Genomic DNA, 20,601 nt, shown 5'->3' with positions numbered 1-20,601 from the left:
ATCGCATCTCTCTATCACATTGAGACACACACACACACGACACGTTTAAAGGTTTAAAAGTCTTTATTTGGAGGGTGCGCCATCACAGTTGGTGCACAGCTGTTGCAGCTGGCTGACTGTCGTAGGTTTGAGGGCAGCTTTCTTCCATCACTCGGCCAGCTGAAAAGCACGAGACAGTGATGTTTGTTAGCAACAACATACACAGTGTCAGAGTTACTCATAACCGTGCTACAGATCACATGAGAGGGCTAAAGTGAGTTCATCTTTAACAGAGGATTACATCTAGTCTCTTCTAAAATTAGTCCATGCTACGGAGCCCGCTGGCTAATTTTAAAATATTCTTCCAAAGGTCATACAATTCCATTCTGCAGTGAGCTGTAACAAGAAATGCATTGTGGGTTGTTTACCGACCTTGGTGCCTTGATCCCGGGTGCGGGTACGCAGCTTGTTGACCTGCGATTCAGCCGTATCGGCCCTCTCCTCTGCATCGTCAAGCTCATGCTGGAGTTTCCTGTACTTGGACATGTTGGTGTTCACCTGATCTTCCTGCGTAAAAGAAAACCAAGAAAAATATTCAATTTACACCAAACTAAAAGATCTTTGAGTATTCTATTGATATTTTCAGTCTGGTGGCGCACAGAAAAGCTCAGAAATTTGTAGTTTAAACAACATCACTTAGAATCATCGCTTCGATTACAGCTTTCATTTACTGTCAAACAGAAAACTCACCGCTTCTTCGGCCTGTCTCTTGTAACTCTTTACTTTGGCTTGCAGCTTGTCGATGAGGTCTTGCAGGCGGACCAGATTCTTCTTGTCCTCCTCGGCCTGCAGAGAAACAGAGGTAGGTCTTACATCTTATTTGCACACCTCTGCATGCTCCGTGTGCACACGCAGTGAGTTACCTGGTAGGAGAGCTCTTTGATTCTCCTTTCATACTTGCGCACTCCCTTCTGATACTCTTGGCTCTTCTTTTGCTCAGACTCAAATTCGTTCTCCAGTTCTTTGACCTACCATTGCAATAAGCAAATGACTAAAACTCACTCCAAAGTAAAGCACGTGGACGAGAGACTATGTAAATATGCAGTTGACTGATGTGATTTCCTACTCTGGCCTCCAGCTTCTGAACTTGCTTCTTTCCACCCTTGAGGGCAATCTGCTCAGCCTCGTTCAGACGCATCTGCAGGTCCTTTATGGTCTGCTCCATGTTCTTCTTCATCCTCTCCAGATGTGCACTTGTGTCCTGCTCCTTCTTCAGCTCCTCTGCCATCATGGCCGCCTACAAATGCAGAAAATCTCTGTTAAATCGGCAAATAATCTAACTTAATTGCAACCAGTCCTATGCCACAGATGTATACAGTTGTATTTGGTATTTTGGTTACTGGGGCACTTACATCAGTGATTGCCTTTTTGGCTTTTTCTTCTGCATTACGGCACTCCTGTACGGCATCATCCACCTCATTCGACAGCACGGACAGATCGCCCTCCAGCTTCTTCTTCTGGTTGATCAGCCCAGTGTTCTGAAACGGAAAACTCCTTCCAACATTTAAAGTACAAGACTATAACTAGTGCTATCTTAAAAAACATCTAATATTTTCTTCCAACCTGAGAGTGCAGCAGGTTGACTCTTTCAGTAGCCTCGAGCAGTTCATGTTCTGCCTGCTTGCGTGAGCGATCGTTCTGCTCCAGCATGGCCCTGAGCTCCTCCACTTCGGCGGTGAGCAGGTTGTTTCGACGCTCTGTCACTGCAACCTGCTCCTTCAGCTCCTCGTTCTTGTGGGTGGTCTCATCCAGCTCTAGCTGAGTGTCCTGGAGTCATGCGTCAGGTGGAGAAAGTCATTAGAGTTCAATGGCACATCAGGTGAGCTCACTGACTGGCTGTAGTTATGGACTCACCTTGAGCTGCACCTGTAGGTTTCTGAGGAGTTTCTGGGACTCCGAGGCCTGCCTGTTAGCGTGGTTCAACTGCACCTCCATCTCATTCAGGTCGCCTTCCATCTTCTTCCTCAGGCGCACTGCCTCGTTGCGAGACTTGGCCTCAGCATCCAAGGTAGCCTGCATAGACTCCACCGTTTTCTGGTGGTTCCGCCTGAAAAGGAGAAAAAGGCGCAAATAAAAAACTCCTGCAGATCAGCAAGAGTGTAATTGAGCTTTATCTAGAAAACCCACCGAAGATTGTCAATTTCTTCATCCTTCTCCGCTAGCTTCCTGTCAATATCAGCTTTTATCTGGTTAAGCTCCAGCTGGGTCCGGAGAGTTTTGCTCTCTTCGTGTTCCAGAGTAGCCTGAGACAGACAGATGGAGCATTAAGAATTTAGCAGACTGTTCTTAAGGAATATTGCACATAAACGCAGCAAGCTGCTTACTTCAGCTTCCTCTAGTGCAGCTTGAATCTCACTTTTCTCGATGTCCAGACCCTTCTTTATCTTTTCCAGCTCGTGAATGGTTTTTCCTCCCTGACTGATTTGATCTGAAAGGTCAGCAATCTCCTCTGGTGGAGAAGATATGTGAAAGTATTATATTTAAATTTACATCAAGGGAAAACCTTTCTGTAAATTCCAGCTGAATTTTAATGATGCCATGTGTACCTTGGAGGTTCTTGTTCTCCCTTTTGATGGTCTCCAGATGTTCTAAGGTCTCCTCATAGGTGTTCTTCAGTTTAAAGAGCTCTGTGCTCAGGCCACGAGACTCTTTTTGAGAGGTCTCCAGCTCTGACTGGGACTCTTCGTACTTCTGCTTCCATTCAGCTAGCACCTGGAAGGGACAATTAAAGGTTTTCTTTGGCTTTTTATTAGCATTGCTTCTCAGAGGGTCTAGATTGAGGTGCAAAAATAGGGTGATATTCCCTAAAGAATGCAAAGATAATTCACCAAAGTAGGTCACATCAGGAATGCAGTACTGATGATGTAGGGTCCTTGTCATTGCCAGTACCTTGTCAAAGTTCCGCTGCTTTCTGTCCAGGGCAGCAGCCGCAGCATTGGCACGTTCCAGATCAATGACCAGGTCTTCGATCTCTGTCTGGAGTCGATGTTTCGTCTTCTCCAGGGAGGAGCACTTGGCATTGGAAGCTTCTACGCTCTCTTCAGCCTCCTGTAGGCGTGCCACCAGCTTCTTTCTAATGAGAGGCAAACAGAACTGAAAGTCAGCTCTCAAAATAATCACGTGGCGCCATCGAATTTTGCAAGTTAAAAACCACATCACGCTCACTTGGCTTCCTCCAGCTCCTCAGTCCTCTGGATGGCATCAGTTTCATACTTTGTCCTCCACTGAGCCACCTCAGCGTTGGCTTTGGACAGAGCTCTCTGCAGGTCAGCCTTGGTCTCCTGCTCTTCATCGTACTGCTCTCTTAGGAGATCACAGTCGTGCCGAGACGATTGGAGAGCATGGGCCAAGGCGCTCTTGGCCTTAAGAGATCAGTTATGATGGTAGAAAAGGAGTTAATTTAACTGGAGGAACTCTCAACACACGCCGAGTGAGCCGGTAAGTTTTGACTGATGAACTGATCAATTGGGAGCTGACCTTATTCTCCTCCTCAAGCTGTTTCTTGAGCTCCTCCACGCTCTGGCTGAAGGAGTTTTTGGCACGTTGGAGCTGGGACACCATGCCCTCTCGCTCCTCAAGCTTCCTGCCCAGCTCGGCTGCATAGTGGAGTTAAGCAGTTACAGGCATTACTTATGAGTCTATGAAATCTGTGAGATTTTTAGATCAAATTATAGCCTCTTACCACTCTCAGCCTGAGCACGGGCCTTTTGTGTGCTGGTTTCACTGAGCTGCCTCTGGAGCTCCTCCACCTTGGCTTTAGCCTCGTTCATTTGATCTTCATAGAGTCGGCACGTCTTCTCTGAAGTGGCCTGTTGAGTAGATGCAAATTCTTTGATTTCGCCACAAATATAAATGCAATTCCCGTACTAGTTTAAATCTCTATCTATACCTTGCCCCTGGAGAGCTGCTCCACAGTCGAGGCCAGGTCATCGGCCTCCATCTTGGCCTCGCTCCTCTCTTTCTCCAGTTTCTGCTTAACCCTCTGCAGGCTGTCAATCTGCTCGCTCAGCTCTGCCACGGTGTCGGCGTGCTTCTTCCGCAAAGCTGCGGTCGTGGCCTCGTGGTGCAGCATGGCTTCCTCCAGGTCCCGCCGCAGCTTCAGAAAATCCGCCTCTCTCTTCTTGTTCATCTCGATCTGGGCCGAGGTGGCTCCACCGGCCTCCTCCAGGCGCTCGCTCAGCTCCTCCAGCTCACGGGCCACGTCCCCGCGGTGCTTCTCCACTTTAGCCCTGTAAGCCCTGTCGGCCTCTAGCTCCTCTTCCAACTCCTCGATGCGAGCCTGGAGAAAAGCGACAGTCAGTTACTTTGTGATGGTGGCTCACATCTGCTCTACTAGACGCTAAGGCTCATTTTCACCTGCAGCTCCTTTATCTTCTTCTGAAGCTGATTGGACAATGCTTGCTCATCTTCTATCCTTGTGCTAATTTCATTCATTTCAAAGTCTTTTCTGTTGGGAAAATGTTCGGGAATCGTTCTTTATCATTCACTCTTTATAGTTTAAAAGATGGTTTATCTGCGATTATGGGACAATCCTCACTTTTTCAGCTTCTCTTCAAGTTGCTGTTTGTCATTCTCCAAGTCCATCACAGACTCTAAAGAGAGCTTTAGATCTCCCTCCAGCTTACGTTTGACTCGTTCCAGGTCCATACGTAGCTTTTTCTCTTGTTCCAAAGAGCCTTCCAGCTGATGAACCACAGAAAGAAAACATCTTACAATTTTGACTAAATGGTGTAACAGCACTTTGTTTCTGTGTTTAGTCTTAAACTCACATCATCTACTTGTTGCTCCAGCTTAGCCTTTGCTTTGGTCAGAGTGTTGACTTTGTCCTCCTCTGCCTGTAGGTCATCCAGAGTCTGCTGATGAGCCTCCTGAAGAGCCTTCTTCTCCTTGGTCAGCTTCAGTATGGTTTCATCCAGAGCTGCCATTTCCTCAATTAGGTTTTTCACCTGCAAAATAAAAAGATTAAAAATGAGTTTAACAATCAGCCAGTGAGAAACTGAACTCCTGTCCACTGTGCATGCTGTGGTCCTTTCTCTGGCCTCTTAGCGCCCCCTGGAGGAAGCTTACTGCTCTTTCTCATCCATTTTTCTTACCTTGTTCTCAGTGGCATGCTTCTCCTTTTCCAGTTTAGCCAGGGTGATCTCCAGATCGTCTATATCCTTCTTCAGCTCGGCACACTCATCCTCCAGCTTGCGCTTCTTAGCGAGCACATTAGAGCTCATCTCTTCCTCGTCCTCCAGCCTTTCCAGGAGTTCCTTGACTTTGGCCTCCAGCTGGATCTTAGTCTTGATGAGCAGGTCACAGCGTTCCTCAGCGTCTGCCAGGTTGTCCTGCTCCTGTGAGGAAGAAAAAGTACATCTTTAGCAAATTTCTCACTACGCCAGTGTGTGTAAAGGCTGAATGTGTAAATACCGCACATCAGGAGAAAAACTTACGGCTTGCAGCTGTAGAGAGAGGTCATTCTTCTCTTGGATCAGGCTGACCTGCCGCTCTTCCAGCTCCTTCCGTTTCATTTCAGATTTTTCCAGAGCTTCCTTCAGCTTGGCCAGCTCCTCCTTCAGAGACGCCAGCTCTTTCTCGTTAGCGACGCTCTTCAGGAGGGGTTTTATTTTGAAGAAGAGCTTCATCCAGGGCCAGTGCTTGACGGCGTTGAAGGCCCGGATGTTCCACTGGATGATCATCAGAGCCTCTCTGAAAACATCAACAAAAGGTTTTCTTTGTTTAAAACCTGTTGTGTAGCTAAATTAGTTTTATATAACATAATTTAATTGACAAAAAAAGCTGTTTTAGTGTTCGGTCATTTTTTCCTATTAGTTTTAATGCTTATACAGGCAATGTTTTTACCAGGGGTAAACTTTCAGAACGGATCTCTCAACGCAAACAACTACATCACAGTCATGTGACATTTTGACTGGAAAAAAAATATATTTTCTATATATTTATGTGAGCAAACATGAATTAAATTTGTGTAGCTTTAATGTTATTTCAGTAAATATAAATGTAGTTTTTGTTCCCTGTGATCACTTCTACTGGGAGCATGTAATCAGGGAAAGGTCGAGTAAAGAGAATGATATATTAACTGGAGAGCTAAAAGTGTTATATTTGAAATGAATAAAAGGTGCAGAATAAATGGTTTAAACAACTAAAAGCTACAGATAAGAAGTTCAAATAGAAAACTTAAATAAATGGATATATTAGGTAGCTAAAGTAGTGTCACATGATGCCAAGTCTGCTCGAAAGTTCAGTGGATGCAAAGTTAAAATCCTAAATGTTATACCGCAGGGCGGTTAGGTCAGAGAGATTTATCCCGGGCTTTCCCCGTTTATTTATCGACTTCTTCTTGGCGCTTGATTTTTTGGCACTAACCCTGCGAGTATCCACTCCCTTGTATCTAATCATACACAGATGGATGCCACATGAAATCATACACCTAATGCTGCTTTTGATGTTTCACGACTCTGGCCAAACAGGGTAGCCAGATTGATTTAGTCTCAGCAGGATGGTGTCTCACAGCCCTAAATATGGACCCGGAGCAGATTAGTCAAGGACTTCGCGTCAATGTTTAGAGGGTTTGGGCGAGCGTGCGCTTGCAAGGGTTGGGAGGTGGTGGTTGTGCGGGAGGGTTGAGGGGCTGATTGCGTTTTTGACATGACTCCGTGCCGGGTGCCTCTCAAAGGTGAGCGTTTGTGTTTATTTAGAAACTAAAGCCCTCTGTCCGACAGCCAGCTTTAATCCTCTGTCACCCGCCACCTATCCCATCAATGCACACACTTAGAAGTACAGGCGCCGTGGACAAAAGGGGCCAGGGGCCATTGGGCATCCAGGGAAGGGGTGGGGGTGGTGGTGATGGTTGTATTTTTAGGGAGGCCCGGAGCAGCTGCCACTTGACACATGTCGCCACCTGGCTCTGAGGACACCGTCCGCATTGTTTCATTTAGAGAAAGCAGAGGGAGAGAATGGCCAGAGACCTGCGAGCGTGGGGTGTGCGGGAGAGAGATGAGGGGGGCATGCAGCCCTTATTAACAGCAGGGCCACACGCATAACTGGTAACCATACAAGGACAAGCACACGCCTCACACACGCCGATAACACTGCCCTTGCATGCCAAACATACTTGAGCGAGGGAGTGAACGATAAGGTATAGTGTATCACAGGCCGGGGGGCTGGCGGCTCACCGGGCTCTATTAAACCTGTTCGGAGGAGCAACTGTTGGAGGTCTGCTTTTTGTACTCATGTCTTCACCTTCCTGTAAGGTGGAGCTCGAAGACTGGTGTTCATTAACACACTTTCTCTTCTTTTAGAGTAATGAGCAAAATTACTTTTTCTTTTTTCTTTTTCTTTTCTTTTCTTTCTTTTTTCTTTTTTTTTTCTTTTTACCTCCTTTCCGTCATCTTCAGCAGCTCCATCCTCATGATTTTGCCACGAGCGGCCGCCTGGAACAGCGTCAAGACTTTGGCCAAACGCTCATCCCTCATCTCTTCGAGGTGACCCAGCAAGCCTGCTTTGAAGAACACCTACATGAAAAGAAACACTGCTTTAATTACAAAATACAAACTAAAAAGTGTGGATTACAAAGATTTTTATTTGCATAATCAAATGGTCGATTAACTTTCAATTTCAAAAATCATTTTAACTTTGACACAGCCATGCAAGGAATACAGCCACAATAAAAATGTACTAAGTAAAATATATTCATATTTGTATTAAAGAAAAACACAGAAACCTTCTAAATAAATGCATTTGAATTGTTAAATTGTTTAATAGCTAATATAAAAAATCTGTGTTATACACTATTAGCATTTTGATTAATTATTATTATTAATTTTAATTTATCCCTTTGTGTGTAAATATGTATATGGAGTATTTTATGTACTGTTTCAATTTAATCTTAAAAAATGTACTGTGTATAAATTATGAGAAACATAGAAAAATATCAAATAAAATAGACACCTTTGTGTGTCCAAATCTGTACTGGCTGTGGTCGATGTCCAGGGAGGCCAGCAGCTTCTCCGCTGCTTTCCTGCTGTCCACAAACTTGTCATCTGGGATGGCGTGTGGGTTCAGGATGCGGTAGCTGATTGAATGATTACCAAACAAAAAGGACCATGATAGCACCGCGATATCTCTTATGTGATCTGAGTGATGTGTGCGCATATCTTACCGCTGCTTGAACTCGGCGTAGAGGATCCGGTTAGGAAAGCCCTTCCTGCAGATCCTGATGCCTTCCAGCACGCCGTTACAGCGCAGCTGGTGCAGCACAAGAAATGCATCCATGATCCCTGTGCAGAACAGGTTTCAAACATGAGTCGTGGTGTCCAAAAGTCCATATTGGTTTTAATCAGCTGGTAATATGTGATGATTACGTTTCGGTTTACCTGGAGTCTTGGTCTCATTAGGGATGATGCAGCGAACAAAATGGGGCTGCGTGCTCCGGAGGTTGGTCATCAGCTTATTCAGATTTTCCTGCAGGAACAAAGAATCACAGCAAACCAAATGAGTGAATAAAAATACTTTGAATAATCTGTTAAAATACCAAAGACATCAACCATGCAAAACCTGTTACTCTGTGACGCTCACATGAGAAATCCTTGAAGTAAAGAAGAGAGGAGCCAGCACAGACTTAAAGTGATGTTCATGTGATCATTGCCCTAAACATCACTGCAAGTCTTAACTGCCTCCGTCCCCATGCTCCAGTGACATCCACAATTTTGCACTAAACACCTGCATTAAAGCCTCTCAGTGCATTTGCTTCCAGCTTCAGTGTTTTTCCACAAGCCCTGCAGCAGCCACATCAGCCTCACCTTATGAAGCTGGGACACAGTCTGGAAGGAGGCTGCCTTCTTCCTCTTTTCCTTGCCACCTGCCTTGGGGTCAGGCGCTGCAAGGGTGTCAAAGGAAGGATTACTAAATTAATAAACGATTAAAACATCATTTATTCATTCTTTAGTCATCCATCAGAATCCAAACTGTACCTGAGTCAGAGCCAACGTAATTCTCATACAGAGAAGCAAGCAGCTTGTTGGCAGACTTTTGGAAACAAGCCACCACTGTCTCATTCAGTGGGTCCTTATTTTTGTCTAACCAGCCAAAAATGTTGTACGGTACCTACAAATAAACAAACAAATGCAAATGTATAAACAGGTAATGTATTAAATGTAAAATGTTATCTTGTAGAATTGCTCTTGTGAAAACCAACTTACTACTCCAGCGTAGTGCACCAGTTCAAAATGGGCCTCGAACTTGCGCTTCTTGTCTGGCCGTGGTTTTTGGAAGTTTGGTGACTTGCCAAGGTGATTGTCATACATCTTGGCTTTAAAGCTGTTATCTGAAGCCTTTGGGAACATGCACTCCTCTTCAAGGATGGACATGATGCCCAGCGGCTGCACCAAACACAGCATGTTAGTCTCTATAAGCCCTCACATGTGTAACAGCACAACGCTGTGCTCACCTTTTCAATGAGATCAATGCACGCTTGAAGGTCCAGCCCGAAATCGATGAAGGTCCATTCGATACCCTCTCTCTTGTACTCTTCCTGCTCCAGGATGAACATGTGGTGGTTGAAAAACTGTTGCAGTTTCTCATTCGTGAAGTTGATGCACAGCTGCTCAAAGCTGTTGAGCTTCAATGGAAGAAAAAAGAAAAAAGAACAGGTGTTCAGAGGAGACACCACAGGAGCATGAAAAACAGGAGGAACTGTTACAGATCAGCCTGCAGCGTTGCCGAGTCATTGCAGTGTGAGCTACGGCGAGGAACGATCAGGTTACAAAAAGACGTATCATCACGCAAGTGTTGAACTAGTTTTATTTTTTCAACTTTTATCTGTATGACTGTTATTTGAACTTTCATGCAGATCAACTCACATCAAAGATCTCAAACCCTGCAATGTCCAAGACTCCTATGAAGTACTGGCGAGGGAGGGAGGTGTACAGGGTCCGGTTGATGCGCCCCACGAGCCATTTGAACATGCGGTCATACGTGGCTTTGGCCAAAGCTCCGACTGCATAGGTAACCTTCAGCACCCAAGCACAGTTACACACACACACACACACACAAAGAAGGAATACTATCATTCACGTGGATGGCCTCTGTTGTTTGAAAACCATATTCTAGTGTGTGTTGAGAGGTGAGTGTATTGACTGAGGATTAAGAAGCCGTCCTTCCATTAGCCTAGCGGTAGGAGAGCAACCACTGAACTTTTACTCCACTGTACTAATAGATGTTTGTATGATTATTATGGGGTGGATTATGCCTCTTTACGCTTAACAAAAACACAGACATGAGACACTGCGTCTCCTCACCTGTTCAACATTCTGTCCCTTCACAACATACTCATTTCCCACCTTCACCCTTGGGTGGAGGAGGCCCTTGATGAGGTCAGCTGAACTGACTCCCATCAGGTATGAGGCTTTGTCTGCATCTGGTAGCAGAAAGGGAGATGAAAAACGTGTGAAACATGACCCCTGTTTTAACTGCATGGTTTCTTTTCATTCTTTTATGCTCACTCCTTGCAGACTACAGGTTCTTACTTTCAGTGCCGTCGGCCTCCGCCTGTTCCTCGCGCTGCTTTTGCTTGAATTTCATGTTGCCAAAGTGCATGATGGCTCCGACTATTTTATAGCAGCCATACTTCTCCTCTGGTAGGAAGCCCAGGATGTCCATGGCATGCTGTAAGAGATCAAGAAAGCAACGCTCACAACTTTGCAAATCTATTCAGCGTACAGGTTTGGGTTTGTTTTTTTGTTTTGTTTTGTTTATCAGCGAAGAGGATAAAAGTTTACATCAGTGGCCATCAGCTCCAGCCCATCATTCAGGTTCTCGACAGTCGTCACGCCCTGGGAGCAGAAGTGGTAGTCATATGGGTTGGACGACACCAGCAGCATGTCTGGAAAACAAAGGTTTTTAAAATCATTTTGCAGATCAGCAGTAGTACACAGTATCTAAATATCCAAAGTAACCAGAGTAACTAACCTAAGAGTTCTGGTTTCTTCTGTGACATGATCTGGTAGTAGATGTGGTAGCTTCTCTCACCAGGCTGCTGGAATATAACTCTGGATTTTTCCAGAAGATCTGAAGGACATGTTTGTGTGGGACATGAAACAAACTGAGAACTGTGTGGTTTTAATCACTCTGCGCTTTTATTTACTCACATATGTCAATGTCAGCTGAGGCCAGTTTGCCAGTAGGACCAAAGTGGATCCTAATGAATTTGCCCTGCAGACGTAAGAAATCATCGAGTTTAAAATAAATAATCACCATTAAGAGAATTCCAAATATGTTTCAATCCATAAACTCTGTTTTAGACTAAGTACAGTTTCCAGTTACTCACAAATCGGGATGAGTTGTCATTCCTTAGCGTTTTGGCATTACCAAACGCCTCCATGGCAGGATTCGCCTCAATGATCTGATCCTCCAGAGTCCCCTGCAAAGAAAAAAAAAGTGTAATATAAAAAAAATGCCAACACAAAGTAATTTTTGACAGTTGTGTTTATTTTGCTGCTAAACTCACCCCAGTTTTGGTTGCAGGACCTTGCTGTAAAGAAAGAAGGGGAAAAGAGTGTGAGTGTCATATCACAGAAGCCATGACTGAATAATGCTCTCACAATCAAAGGGGAACACCATGATCGACTGGAAAATTAGAAACTTGGTGTTAAAGCTGTGGTAAAAAAAAAAAAAAAAAAAAAGGCCACCATGTTTCTTATGATGAACGGAGGGAAGAAAAAGGGGAGCATCAAACAACACGGAAAAGTCCCAAAAAAAATTAAAGCAAAAGGGGAAAAGAAGAGAAAATTAAAATTCTGAGCCATAAAAAAGGGAAAAGGGGAGAGGAAAAAAGGAATGATTAAAAACAATAAGAAAGCAGAGTGGAGCAGCTGGAACACAACACATGAAGGTAGAGACTCAGACATGAATGTAATCAGTTCTCACATTCACCATGTTGACAGTGAGGAAAATGTATGGACATGGTTTTAAGGGTGTACACTGAAGGGGTCCTGGGACCAAAAAAAAGAGGAAGAAAATAAAAATTAAATGAAGCAAAAAAAAAAAAGATTAAAAAACGGGAGGAAACAAAAATACGGGTTGCCACATCGGCCTTACTCCTTTTTTGGCAGGTGTATCCCCGAGAGCTGCCACAATGGCAAAATACTGAATGACACGTTTCGTGTTGACAGTTTTGCCAGCACCGGATTCTCCGCTATAGGAGTGTAAAAAAATAACAAAGTGTACATACAAACAGACACAGTAAAAACTGCTCACAAAACTGGTACACGTACACTGCATGTTACAAGTGGGGTAAAAAAATTAAAAAGGAAGGAACAAGGTTCAGTCAGAGAAAAATAAAAAATGGAGGAAAAAACAAAAAAATCTTCAAATCAAATCTTTAAAATTGTTGTACGTGTGTAAGATGTGTATTTCTTCCCAAATTTGTGGCTTGAAACAAGACCAAATTTAAAAATAAAATAAAAAATAAAGCAGGTGAAACTTACGTGATGAGCATGGATTGATTCTCTCGATCTGATGAAGACAGAATAGATGTGTGTTTATATTTAAAAAGACACCACCTGCGTTAGACCACTTTGCAGAGTTATTTCACATGTGCGTGAGTGTGTGTGTGCACTCACTGCGAAGCATGTCATTGTAGGCATTGTCTGCAATCGAGTAGATGTGCGGCGGTGCCTCAGAGCGGCGTTTTCCTTTGTAGGCAGCCACCACAGGAGCTGTGTAGACAGGCAGCCATTTGTATGGATTCACTGTCACGCAGAAGAGCCCCGAGTAAGTCTGAGGAAACAGAGGGACAAGACACAAGATGCCTAAAACCATCTTTCTACTGAGAGGCTGACTTCACACAAGCTCACAGCTGAACTCTGGATAATCTAGCCACTTAAAGCAACCTGGAAACATGGCATCCCTCGGTGCTGAGATACTTACATAGATCATCCAGGCACTGTAGCGGCTGCGCAGGTTGTGAAGCACAGAGGCCTCATTGAGGTGCGTCAGCATGGCCATGTCTTCGATCATGTCATACTTTGGAGGGTTCATTTGCTGGATGTCACAGTCCTTCACTGTCAGGGTCTGAGGCGATGGACACACAAAGACATGAGAAAGAAATCATGCAGATACAGTTAAAGTCATGAGAAGATGTGTCAGCAGGTACCACCGTACCACAGAGGGATGAACATTTACCCTGCCATCTTTGGTCTCAACAATGACTTTGTCACCGCTGACTTCCTTGATCTCGATCTCAATGTAAGCCTCTTTTTCATCCGGGATCCAAGCTCGCTTCTTACCTGGCAGAGGTGTAGAGAGAGAGGAGTATTATTGAGAGGATTGGGGGAATTATTGATAATAAAAAAACAAATCTCAAAAAATTTAATAATAATAATAATAATAATAATGGATTGGATTTATATAGCGCTTTTCAAGGCACCCAAAGCGCTTTACAATACCACTATTCATTCACTCTCACATTCATACACTGGTTAATAAACATTTAGTTAAGCAGATTTAAACAAACAAACAAACAATATATATATATATATAATGTAAATGCAAAGTTCAAATCAAACTTTGAATTAAATATGAATAACTAATAACTAACTAATATATGTTCTGTTATGTTAGGATGCATTTGTTGCGATCACAATGATCTCAATTTTAAAATTCCAAACATAGTTTACGCATTTTTGTTGTTGTTGTTGTTTCAAAACTGTTTGTTTTATCCCTTTAAAAACATTACATTAAACACAGCTTTGTTACTAAAATGAAAAGGCCTAATCGCACAACATCAGATAGATTTCTCCTTTTTTAAAAAGACTATTTCTTAAGTGAAGCGCTTTAAGGTTTAGTTCCTTTGAAGTCTCCTTAAAAGGCCTACCGTCAAAAGCCGTGGTTTGCATCGCCAGCAGCTCCAGATCAGTTTTGCGTAAAAACGGCGAAGCCTCTCCAAACTCTTTCACGTCAAAGCGCGACATGATGGCAGCTCCTCGCCGGCCCCGAAAACTGGAGGCACCAGTTGAAGAATTTCTTTGATAAGAAGACAAATCTTTGCATTAAGGTCAGTAGCTCATTACATGTCAAAGCGCCTGTGGTTACTTCAGTTTCCACGACGGGATGAAACGAAAACAGCCTGTGCGCAAAGAGCGCAAATCCGCTACTAAGAAATCAGAAGAAAACTACAGAAGTGTAAAGACCGTTAACCGACGAAGCAATGGCAAGCGAGATTATTTTACTCTTAAAAAATAAATTGGGACTCTTTAAAAAGGCAGACAATCCCCGCGCGCAAAATGCGCAAAGTTCAACCTACCAAACAGAGGCAAAAAGTTGTCCACTGACCTCAGAAAGAGCACAACGAAATAACTGCTTACTGGGATGTGCCCTCCTTTATACTGTTTTCCTCAAGGTCACGGTCAGTGGACATTTGTCCCTCATTAGCATATGCCACCTCCTCCGACTCCTATTGGTGCGGGGCGGCTGTCTCAATTGACACAAAAGGAAAGCTACGTTTTTGTCATTGCTCTGAACTCAAGCCGGCTATTTTTGTATCCCAGTTATTTTATGCACTGTACACACAGCGAGGGAGTGTTAGAGAGTTGCATTAGGAGCATCCTGGAGGGAGAGAGTTATTATTTTCCTTTATGCAGACTCTGAAGGGCATTGCATCATTACCTCTACCATGAAATAATATGTTTAAAAGACAACAACAAAAACAGGAATAATCAGAGAGACAGAGATGAAAACAAACAAACAAAAACAACAACACTAAAACAGAATCAAAGTTACAGCCAAGACTTCATAATTCATCTTCTCATCTACTTAACTTTTGTTTGACCCTACATTTAACCTCTTGCGTGACTTTCATGCTGTGAACTCACGTTGGCCTCTAAGTAATAGTCGTGCAGCGTTTTTGTTGTCAAGTGCTGCCAGGGATGTTTGCTATTGTGTGTGGCCACAGAGGATGCAACCTTAGAAGAGATTATTTCAGGAGCTGTGTGGCATTAAACATGTTACTATAAATATCCAACATTATATTAATAGAGAGAAACATGGCGCAGGGTTCACAATAAAGAGCCTCATGTGAATTTAAAACCAATAAATGTTTCGATTTATGCCCAAAAAGTGTTGAAAAGAGTCACAGTTTCATGTTTTTCTTTTTTCATCGTTTGTTTTTTCTGCGGAGCTGATGCCAGCAACATGTTTGGATTTACCACACCAAGCCTCTGAGAGGGAAAAAAGCAAAGAAGAATGATGCCTGTCCACTGAAAGCCCAGTGTGCTGTATTATCACTTGCAGATGCTGCAATTTTGTGTGTCCGTTAATTGTGTCATAAGCTACTGTGCCTCTCACACTCCTGCTCCAGCAGATCTGACCTTCAGAGCAAAGGGAGAGGTTGGTGTGTGGTATGAGAGCAGGGTGACAGTGCAGCAGCATGGGGGGGGGGAGGAGAAAGGGGGACCAGAGTTTCTCAGAATAGACAAAGCCAGAGTCCCGCATTCCTGATAGGGAGATCGACTGTTAACTGTTGGCTGTGTCAAAATCAGCAAAAGCTCTATAGATAAGCCAGAGATGGTCATCTGCTCTTGACAGACTCTCTGCAGTTTATTGTTTGTTTGTTTTTACAAAGCCCTGAAAAGCGGCGGGCCGTCTTGTAACATGACAAGAGAGTGCCCTTTCCCCACAACAACTCAGAGAGTGAGACAGAGAGGAGGAGAAAACCCACTCGTAATGAGATGTCTTGACTTGAGGGGCGGCCATCTTTGTTGATGCCGCTATCTGTTGCCGTGGCAGACTGAGAGGTGTTGCCGTGATGTCTCAAACTTTCTTAGGCATCAGTTAGATAGAGCGGGCCTGAGCTATTCTGGGACGAGGGTCTCTTCAGAGAAGCAGAGGCAGGTTTATGTACCATGTCACTTTGGTGCACCGTTTGAAAAGCTGGCGTGCTGATAACACACGAGGAGAAGATGAATCCCAAAGTCCCCAGAGCTGCTGGCTTTAAATAAGTGCACAAACTCCAGCATGTAAACACACACACAAGCGATTGCAGCTTCGGCGTCGGGCCCAGGACATCTCTCTGCACCGCTATACTGCAGCCCACTGCAACAGCTGACTTCTCGGAGCAACGGCTCTCCTTACGTCCCCAGTGTTCCTCAAAATCATTTAGACCTCCCACCCCACTGCATCCAGGCCCATTATTACTCCTGCTTTGATTATGAGACATTTGTGCAGCTTTAAGTTACCCTGCAGTATAAAATAACCGAGCAGTCGTCCAGCTGTAGAGCTCAGCACCAAAAGTGTGGGGACAGAGTCGTCTCCTGGGGAGGGTTGGCTCACCGGCAGTTTGGTGATGCGAGGAGCTGACATTTGGGGCATCAGGGCTTGATCTGGGGGTCGGTCACAGTTGTTTTAGATCATCATGCACCGAATGCCAGGACGCTTAGGCAGTGAGATGGAGGGAGATTGGGAATTATGACTGCAGTCATTCTCTGCAGTGTTTAATCACGCACTGCATGGTCACACCTCTCGCTCTATGCATTGGGAATGTTCCTCCAGAAACAGTAATGCCAAAAAATGATACATTTGTATCTTTTCACATTCACAAATCCCAGTCTGTCATTGAGAAAAGAAATATCATTTTCTTTTCAAGCTGTTTTACTGCAATATGAAGAAGTTTGAGATAAATTCAGTGTCAGAAATCTGGTTATCAGCATCTTTACATAAAGTCCTCTGCGCACCTTTTTCAGCTAAGAACTCTTTATAATTTTCCTTTCTGGCTTCTTTTATTTATTCTTTTTCTCCTGGGAAAACAGTAACACAGTTTACTCGCTTCAGAGCAAACATATTGATCTAAAAAATGTTTTAAAAGGCAAAATAAAAAGTATGATTTGAAGAGCCCTGCTTTGACTTGTAGCAGCAACCTAAAATTGGGGGGTGAAGCTGTGTTTCATTTTGGATCAAAGTATTCATCGCTGGTGGATATATCTGTAATCGCCTCGTGCTTGCCCACAATACCTTGCAGCAACTGTGCGGGCTCAGGTCTTTAGCTGACGCTTCATTGGAGTGGAGACGGGCAGTCGCGTGGCAGAAACACACTCCAAAGCCCCCAATTACTCCGCCACACCCGTTCCACTCCAGCCCACCCGTACATTTACCCATACACAGACAACAATAACACGCCGAGGAGTTAATCAGTCTTTTAGCAATCCATTTGGGGCGTTTGATACCTCAGCTATTACTCTCTGGCTCCAGACAATACCCCGTCTCTCATTGTGCTAAGATGTGGTGCGGGTCAGTGGGCCCGGCCAACCCTGCCCTCAGTATGCATGGCAGCCCTCAGCTGTCTTTCTATTTCAGGAGCATGGAGGCATACCTCGGCCCAGCTGGGGCATCAGAAACAATGGGAATACAACCTTATCCAAACAGAGGCCCGCAGACAATCTGACGCACTCCAGGATCTCAGTGACAGCCCCGCTGCAGCCCCCCCTGTCTAATAAAGTTGGTAGAAAGGGTTAACAAGGATGCGGTTAGACATATCACTCACAAGTCTTCGTTTAAACACACTAAAACAAATCCACTGTGGTGAGGTTAGTTTGCTGTTTGAGGATGGAAAGTAAACCGAGCTAAAGCTGTTTGTGTGTAGCACGCAGTTTGTAAGCTGTTTGCTTAGCAAAGTTCAAATTGAATTACAGAAAATGACTGACTTACAAGGAAACACATGAATACCGGTACATCTGTGAACTGTTAGCAGTTTTTTAAAAATATTGAGTGGACTTTATAGTTTGTCCAGCTCATTTTCTTTACCCGCATCACTAGGCCCGATAAATCACTGCAAAATGCAACGTGGATGCATGAAAAAAATAAATATAAAAATCAGGTTACACGATGATGCCCCTCTCCATGTTTTTGATCTCCTGTATTTTGGTTCCAATGAAATCACTGTTTCTAAACAGTGCGCCATGACTTCAGTTGCTCTGCTTGACTTTAAATAGACTTGGAAGGGAAACCTGTCTAGCTGCTTGGAAAGACCTTCAGTCAGTGACCTACAGCATCTCGCTGTCAGGGTAGACATAGCTTCCCTTAATTTACTGTCAGCCCTGCTGAGGGTCCGTTAAAGACGTCCAGGGATACAGGTGGCGGCGCTCGGCCTCTGACCATAACTGTTTAGACAGAACTGCTGTCACAATGAAAGGCATTTCAGCAGGCCGCGTGGCAGCTCTTTCACAGTTTACTCAGGCTCCGAGCCCCCCGTATGTTTCCTGTATGTGCACGTGCCCATACACCAATATCCAGTCACCCACACAAACACCATCAGGACCTCTGCCATGTGAGATTTCACCTGTCGCCCGTGGAAACCAATCAAGCAGCAAATGCGTTACACCATCGAGTTCAGTTAGTCTACTTTGTTTCCAGGCAGAATTCAAGGTAACTGACACGGGTCGCTTGGCTCAAGGCTAAGGAAACACAAACTTCCTCCACATAACATCATCTGCAAAATCAGAAATACAACTGGTGTTTCATGACTGAGCCCTTTGAAAAAATGCTGCTTGCTGACCAAAATCTGCATTGTTTAAGTGGAGGTTTGGGGAGGCTTTACTGAAAGCCATTTATACATCTATAAATGGGTTATTATGAAATCAGAAGCTGCTGATCCCTTTATCCCTATTATACACTTCTTGTAAACCTCAATTCTGAATTTTTACAGGTTTAAGACGTCTTAAAAATGTAGATCTGCAGCTTGTGTCTGCAAAGAAAGCAAAGGAACCTCTGCTGTGGCCTTCCTGACCAGTCATAGTTTCTCTGTCATCAAAAACCCCCAGAAATGGTTTGGTAAAAACGCAGTGTAAAGCCAGCCTGAGCAGCTGTGTTCAGTCTGTTTTTGTAATCAGTTATTCTGAAGAATGATCTAAATTTACTTCAATTTCTGTGGTAACACAGAAAGAAAATTGCTGACTTTGCCCAAAAAGACAATTCTTTTCTTCCTTTATGCTTTATATGCTACCACAGTCTACAGTCATTTGACAATGGGAACATCCAGTTTTTCAGCTTGTAAGACCACCTTTAGCAACAATAAACTGAACTAACACCAGTGATGGCTTCTAATATATGACTTCATCAGTCTCTCAAATTGTTGTGGAGGAATTTTGGCCTACTCTTCTTTGCAAAGTTACTTCTGTCGCTGAGGTTTGCGGGCAATCATTAATGCACAGCTCTCTTACGTTGCCGCCACAGCATTTCATTCACGGCTTCGACTGGGTCATTGCAACACCTCGATTCTTTTCTTTTTCAGCCATTCTGTTGTAGATCTGCTGCTGTGCCTGGGGTCATCGTCAACTTGTGCCAAGCTGCAGCTGTCAGTCAGATGGCCTCACATTTGACTCTAGAATACTTTGGTGGGAGGAGCTCATGGGCGACTCGTGGCTGCACAGGTCCAGTGTCTGCAAAACAAGCCAAAATAATCACCAGCCCTGCCTGACGGTATGAGGTGTTTGTGCGGAGATGTTGTTTTTCCACTTTGCTCTCATCCGTCCAACATTGTTCTAGATCTTTTTTTTTGTGTCTGTTTGTGCTGTGCTGCTATTTTACTTTTTTCAGAGAGGAGAGGCTTTCTCCTGGCAACCCTTCCAAACAAGCTGTACTCATTCATTTTTTTAAATTGTACTGTCATTAAATTTAAACTTTAACAGTAAATGTAGCACTTCTATGAGAACTCCACTGTGAATTGCTGGGAAGTCCTGTGTAGACTGTGGCACTGTGTTAACACAAACCTAAAAGCTTCAGAGCAGCTACTTTTATAGTGCTCACACTTGCTGATGATCAGTTAATCAAGTACATTTGATTAGCAGCGCCTGGCTGCTACTTTACCTGTTCTGACTGACGCAGTACTTTTGTAACACTAATGCAACGACCCCTGTGAAATCTCTTGTCTTCACATGACTGTACCGCCATCCCAGCTGTTGTAGAAGTAACCCACAGACTTCAGTTCAGGGCTGTTTGAGTGATTTTTCTCACGAACAAACTTGTGACTTTTTTGGATTTTTAATTTAGTTTTTAATTCTCTTTGAGTTTGAATCAGTTTCCTCATTTTAGTTTAGATTTACTTATTTGAAAATGTTTCGTTTTCATGAGTTTCAGTGTTAGCCTCAACGTTTATCTTGCCAAATTTGACTTTATTTCTTCTAACAGTTTTTATTTTATTTGAAATTTCATATTTTTATTTCAGTCAACTGACATGGTTTTTTTTCCCCCACACCTAGTTTTAGCTTTTAGTTTATTTTGAACTGTAACAAACTTCACAACCAAATTTATATTTCTAGTTATCTTTACTTGACACTTCTTATTACTGTGTTTATTATTACTATTAAACTCCATTATTCTGCTCACTGTAAAAAAAAAAAATCCTTTTTTTTCATTCATGTGGTCCTCATAGATGTAAATGTTTTGGGGTTTTTTGAGTACTCGAGTACTCCCCTGCATCCTTGCTTTTAAGGCCCCAATAGAATATATGCTGGTATATTTTGTCATTAAACGAGATGTTTTTTTCTTCTTCCCATATTTCAAATAAACTAATCA

At 43.6% G+C, this 20,601-nt stretch overlaps 1 protein-coding gene across 2 annotated transcripts; it reads right to left on the bottom strand.

Moving 5' to 3' along the window:
* Positions 1-44: 44 nt before the first annotated feature.
* Positions 45-14,428, bottom strand: myh7ba (myosin, heavy chain 7B, cardiac muscle, beta a). Of its 2 annotated transcripts, XM_086291531.1 has the most exons (43): positions 14,342-14,428; positions 13,913-14,061; positions 13,222-13,325; positions 12,967-13,110; positions 12,660-12,816; positions 12,525-12,552; positions 12,136-12,232; positions 11,366-11,458; positions 11,187-11,250; positions 11,008-11,106; positions 10,818-10,921; positions 10,566-10,704; positions 10,338-10,456; positions 9,900-10,049; positions 9,488-9,658; positions 9,240-9,419; positions 9,012-9,144; positions 8,841-8,917; positions 8,415-8,502; positions 8,201-8,318; positions 7,990-8,113; positions 7,417-7,553; positions 5,475-5,730; positions 5,133-5,375; positions 4,809-4,985; positions 4,577-4,722; positions 4,396-4,486; positions 3,929-4,318; positions 3,722-3,848; positions 3,517-3,635; positions 3,205-3,401; positions 2,929-3,112; positions 2,586-2,751; positions 2,364-2,488; positions 2,167-2,282; positions 1,894-2,086; positions 1,603-1,806; positions 1,392-1,517; positions 1,106-1,276; positions 903-1,007; positions 730-825; positions 412-546; positions 45-159 (listed from the first exon to the last, which is right to left on the bottom strand). In XM_086291531.1, the coding sequence occupies exons 2-43, from the start codon at positions 14,007-14,009 to the stop codon at positions 148-150; spliced, it is 5,802 nt and encodes a 1,933-aa protein (XP_086147657.1). In that variant the 5' UTR covers positions 14,010-14,061; positions 14,342-14,428; the 3' UTR covers positions 45-147. The 2 variants fall into 2 exon arrangements, with proteins under 2 accessions (XP_086147657.1, XP_086147656.1); XM_086291530.1 differs by lacking the exons at positions 12,136-12,232; positions 12,967-13,110; positions 13,222-13,325; positions 13,913-14,061; positions 14,342-14,428 and adding an exon at positions 11,546-11,569 and having other exon boundaries at positions 12,660-12,747.
* Positions 14,429-20,601: the final 6,173 nt, after the last annotated feature.

Source organism: Aulonocara sp. 'chitande type north' Nkhata Bay, linkage group LG5 (assembly GCF_057382095.1).
Source record: "Aulonocara sp. 'chitande type north' Nkhata Bay isolate Kocher_YH1m ecotype deep benthic linkage group LG5, A_spYH_male_GT1.1, whole genome shotgun sequence".
In the NCBI taxonomy this organism is placed as follows: domain Eukaryota; kingdom Metazoa; phylum Chordata; class Actinopteri; order Cichliformes; family Cichlidae; genus Aulonocara; species Aulonocara sp. 'chitande type north' Nkhata Bay.
The sequence above is the reverse complement of the archived record's forward strand: the minus strand, read 5'-3'. Positions and strand labels throughout refer to the sequence as shown.

Bases quoted from the DNA above. Each gene is read 5' to 3' on its own strand.
- myh7ba (XM_086291531.1), bottom strand. From the start codon at position 14,009: ATGTCGCGCTTTGACGTGAAAGAGTTTGGAGAGGCTTCGCCGTTTTTA. The intron at 8,503-8,840 runs GTGAGGCTGATG...TTGTTCCTGCAG, and splicing joins CTGTGTCCCAGCTTCATAAG to GAAAATCTGAATAAGCTGAT. The intron at 2,087-2,166 runs GTGGGTTTTCTA...TCTCCTTTTCAG, and splicing joins GAAGAAATTGACAATCTTCG to GCGGAACCACCAGAAAACGG.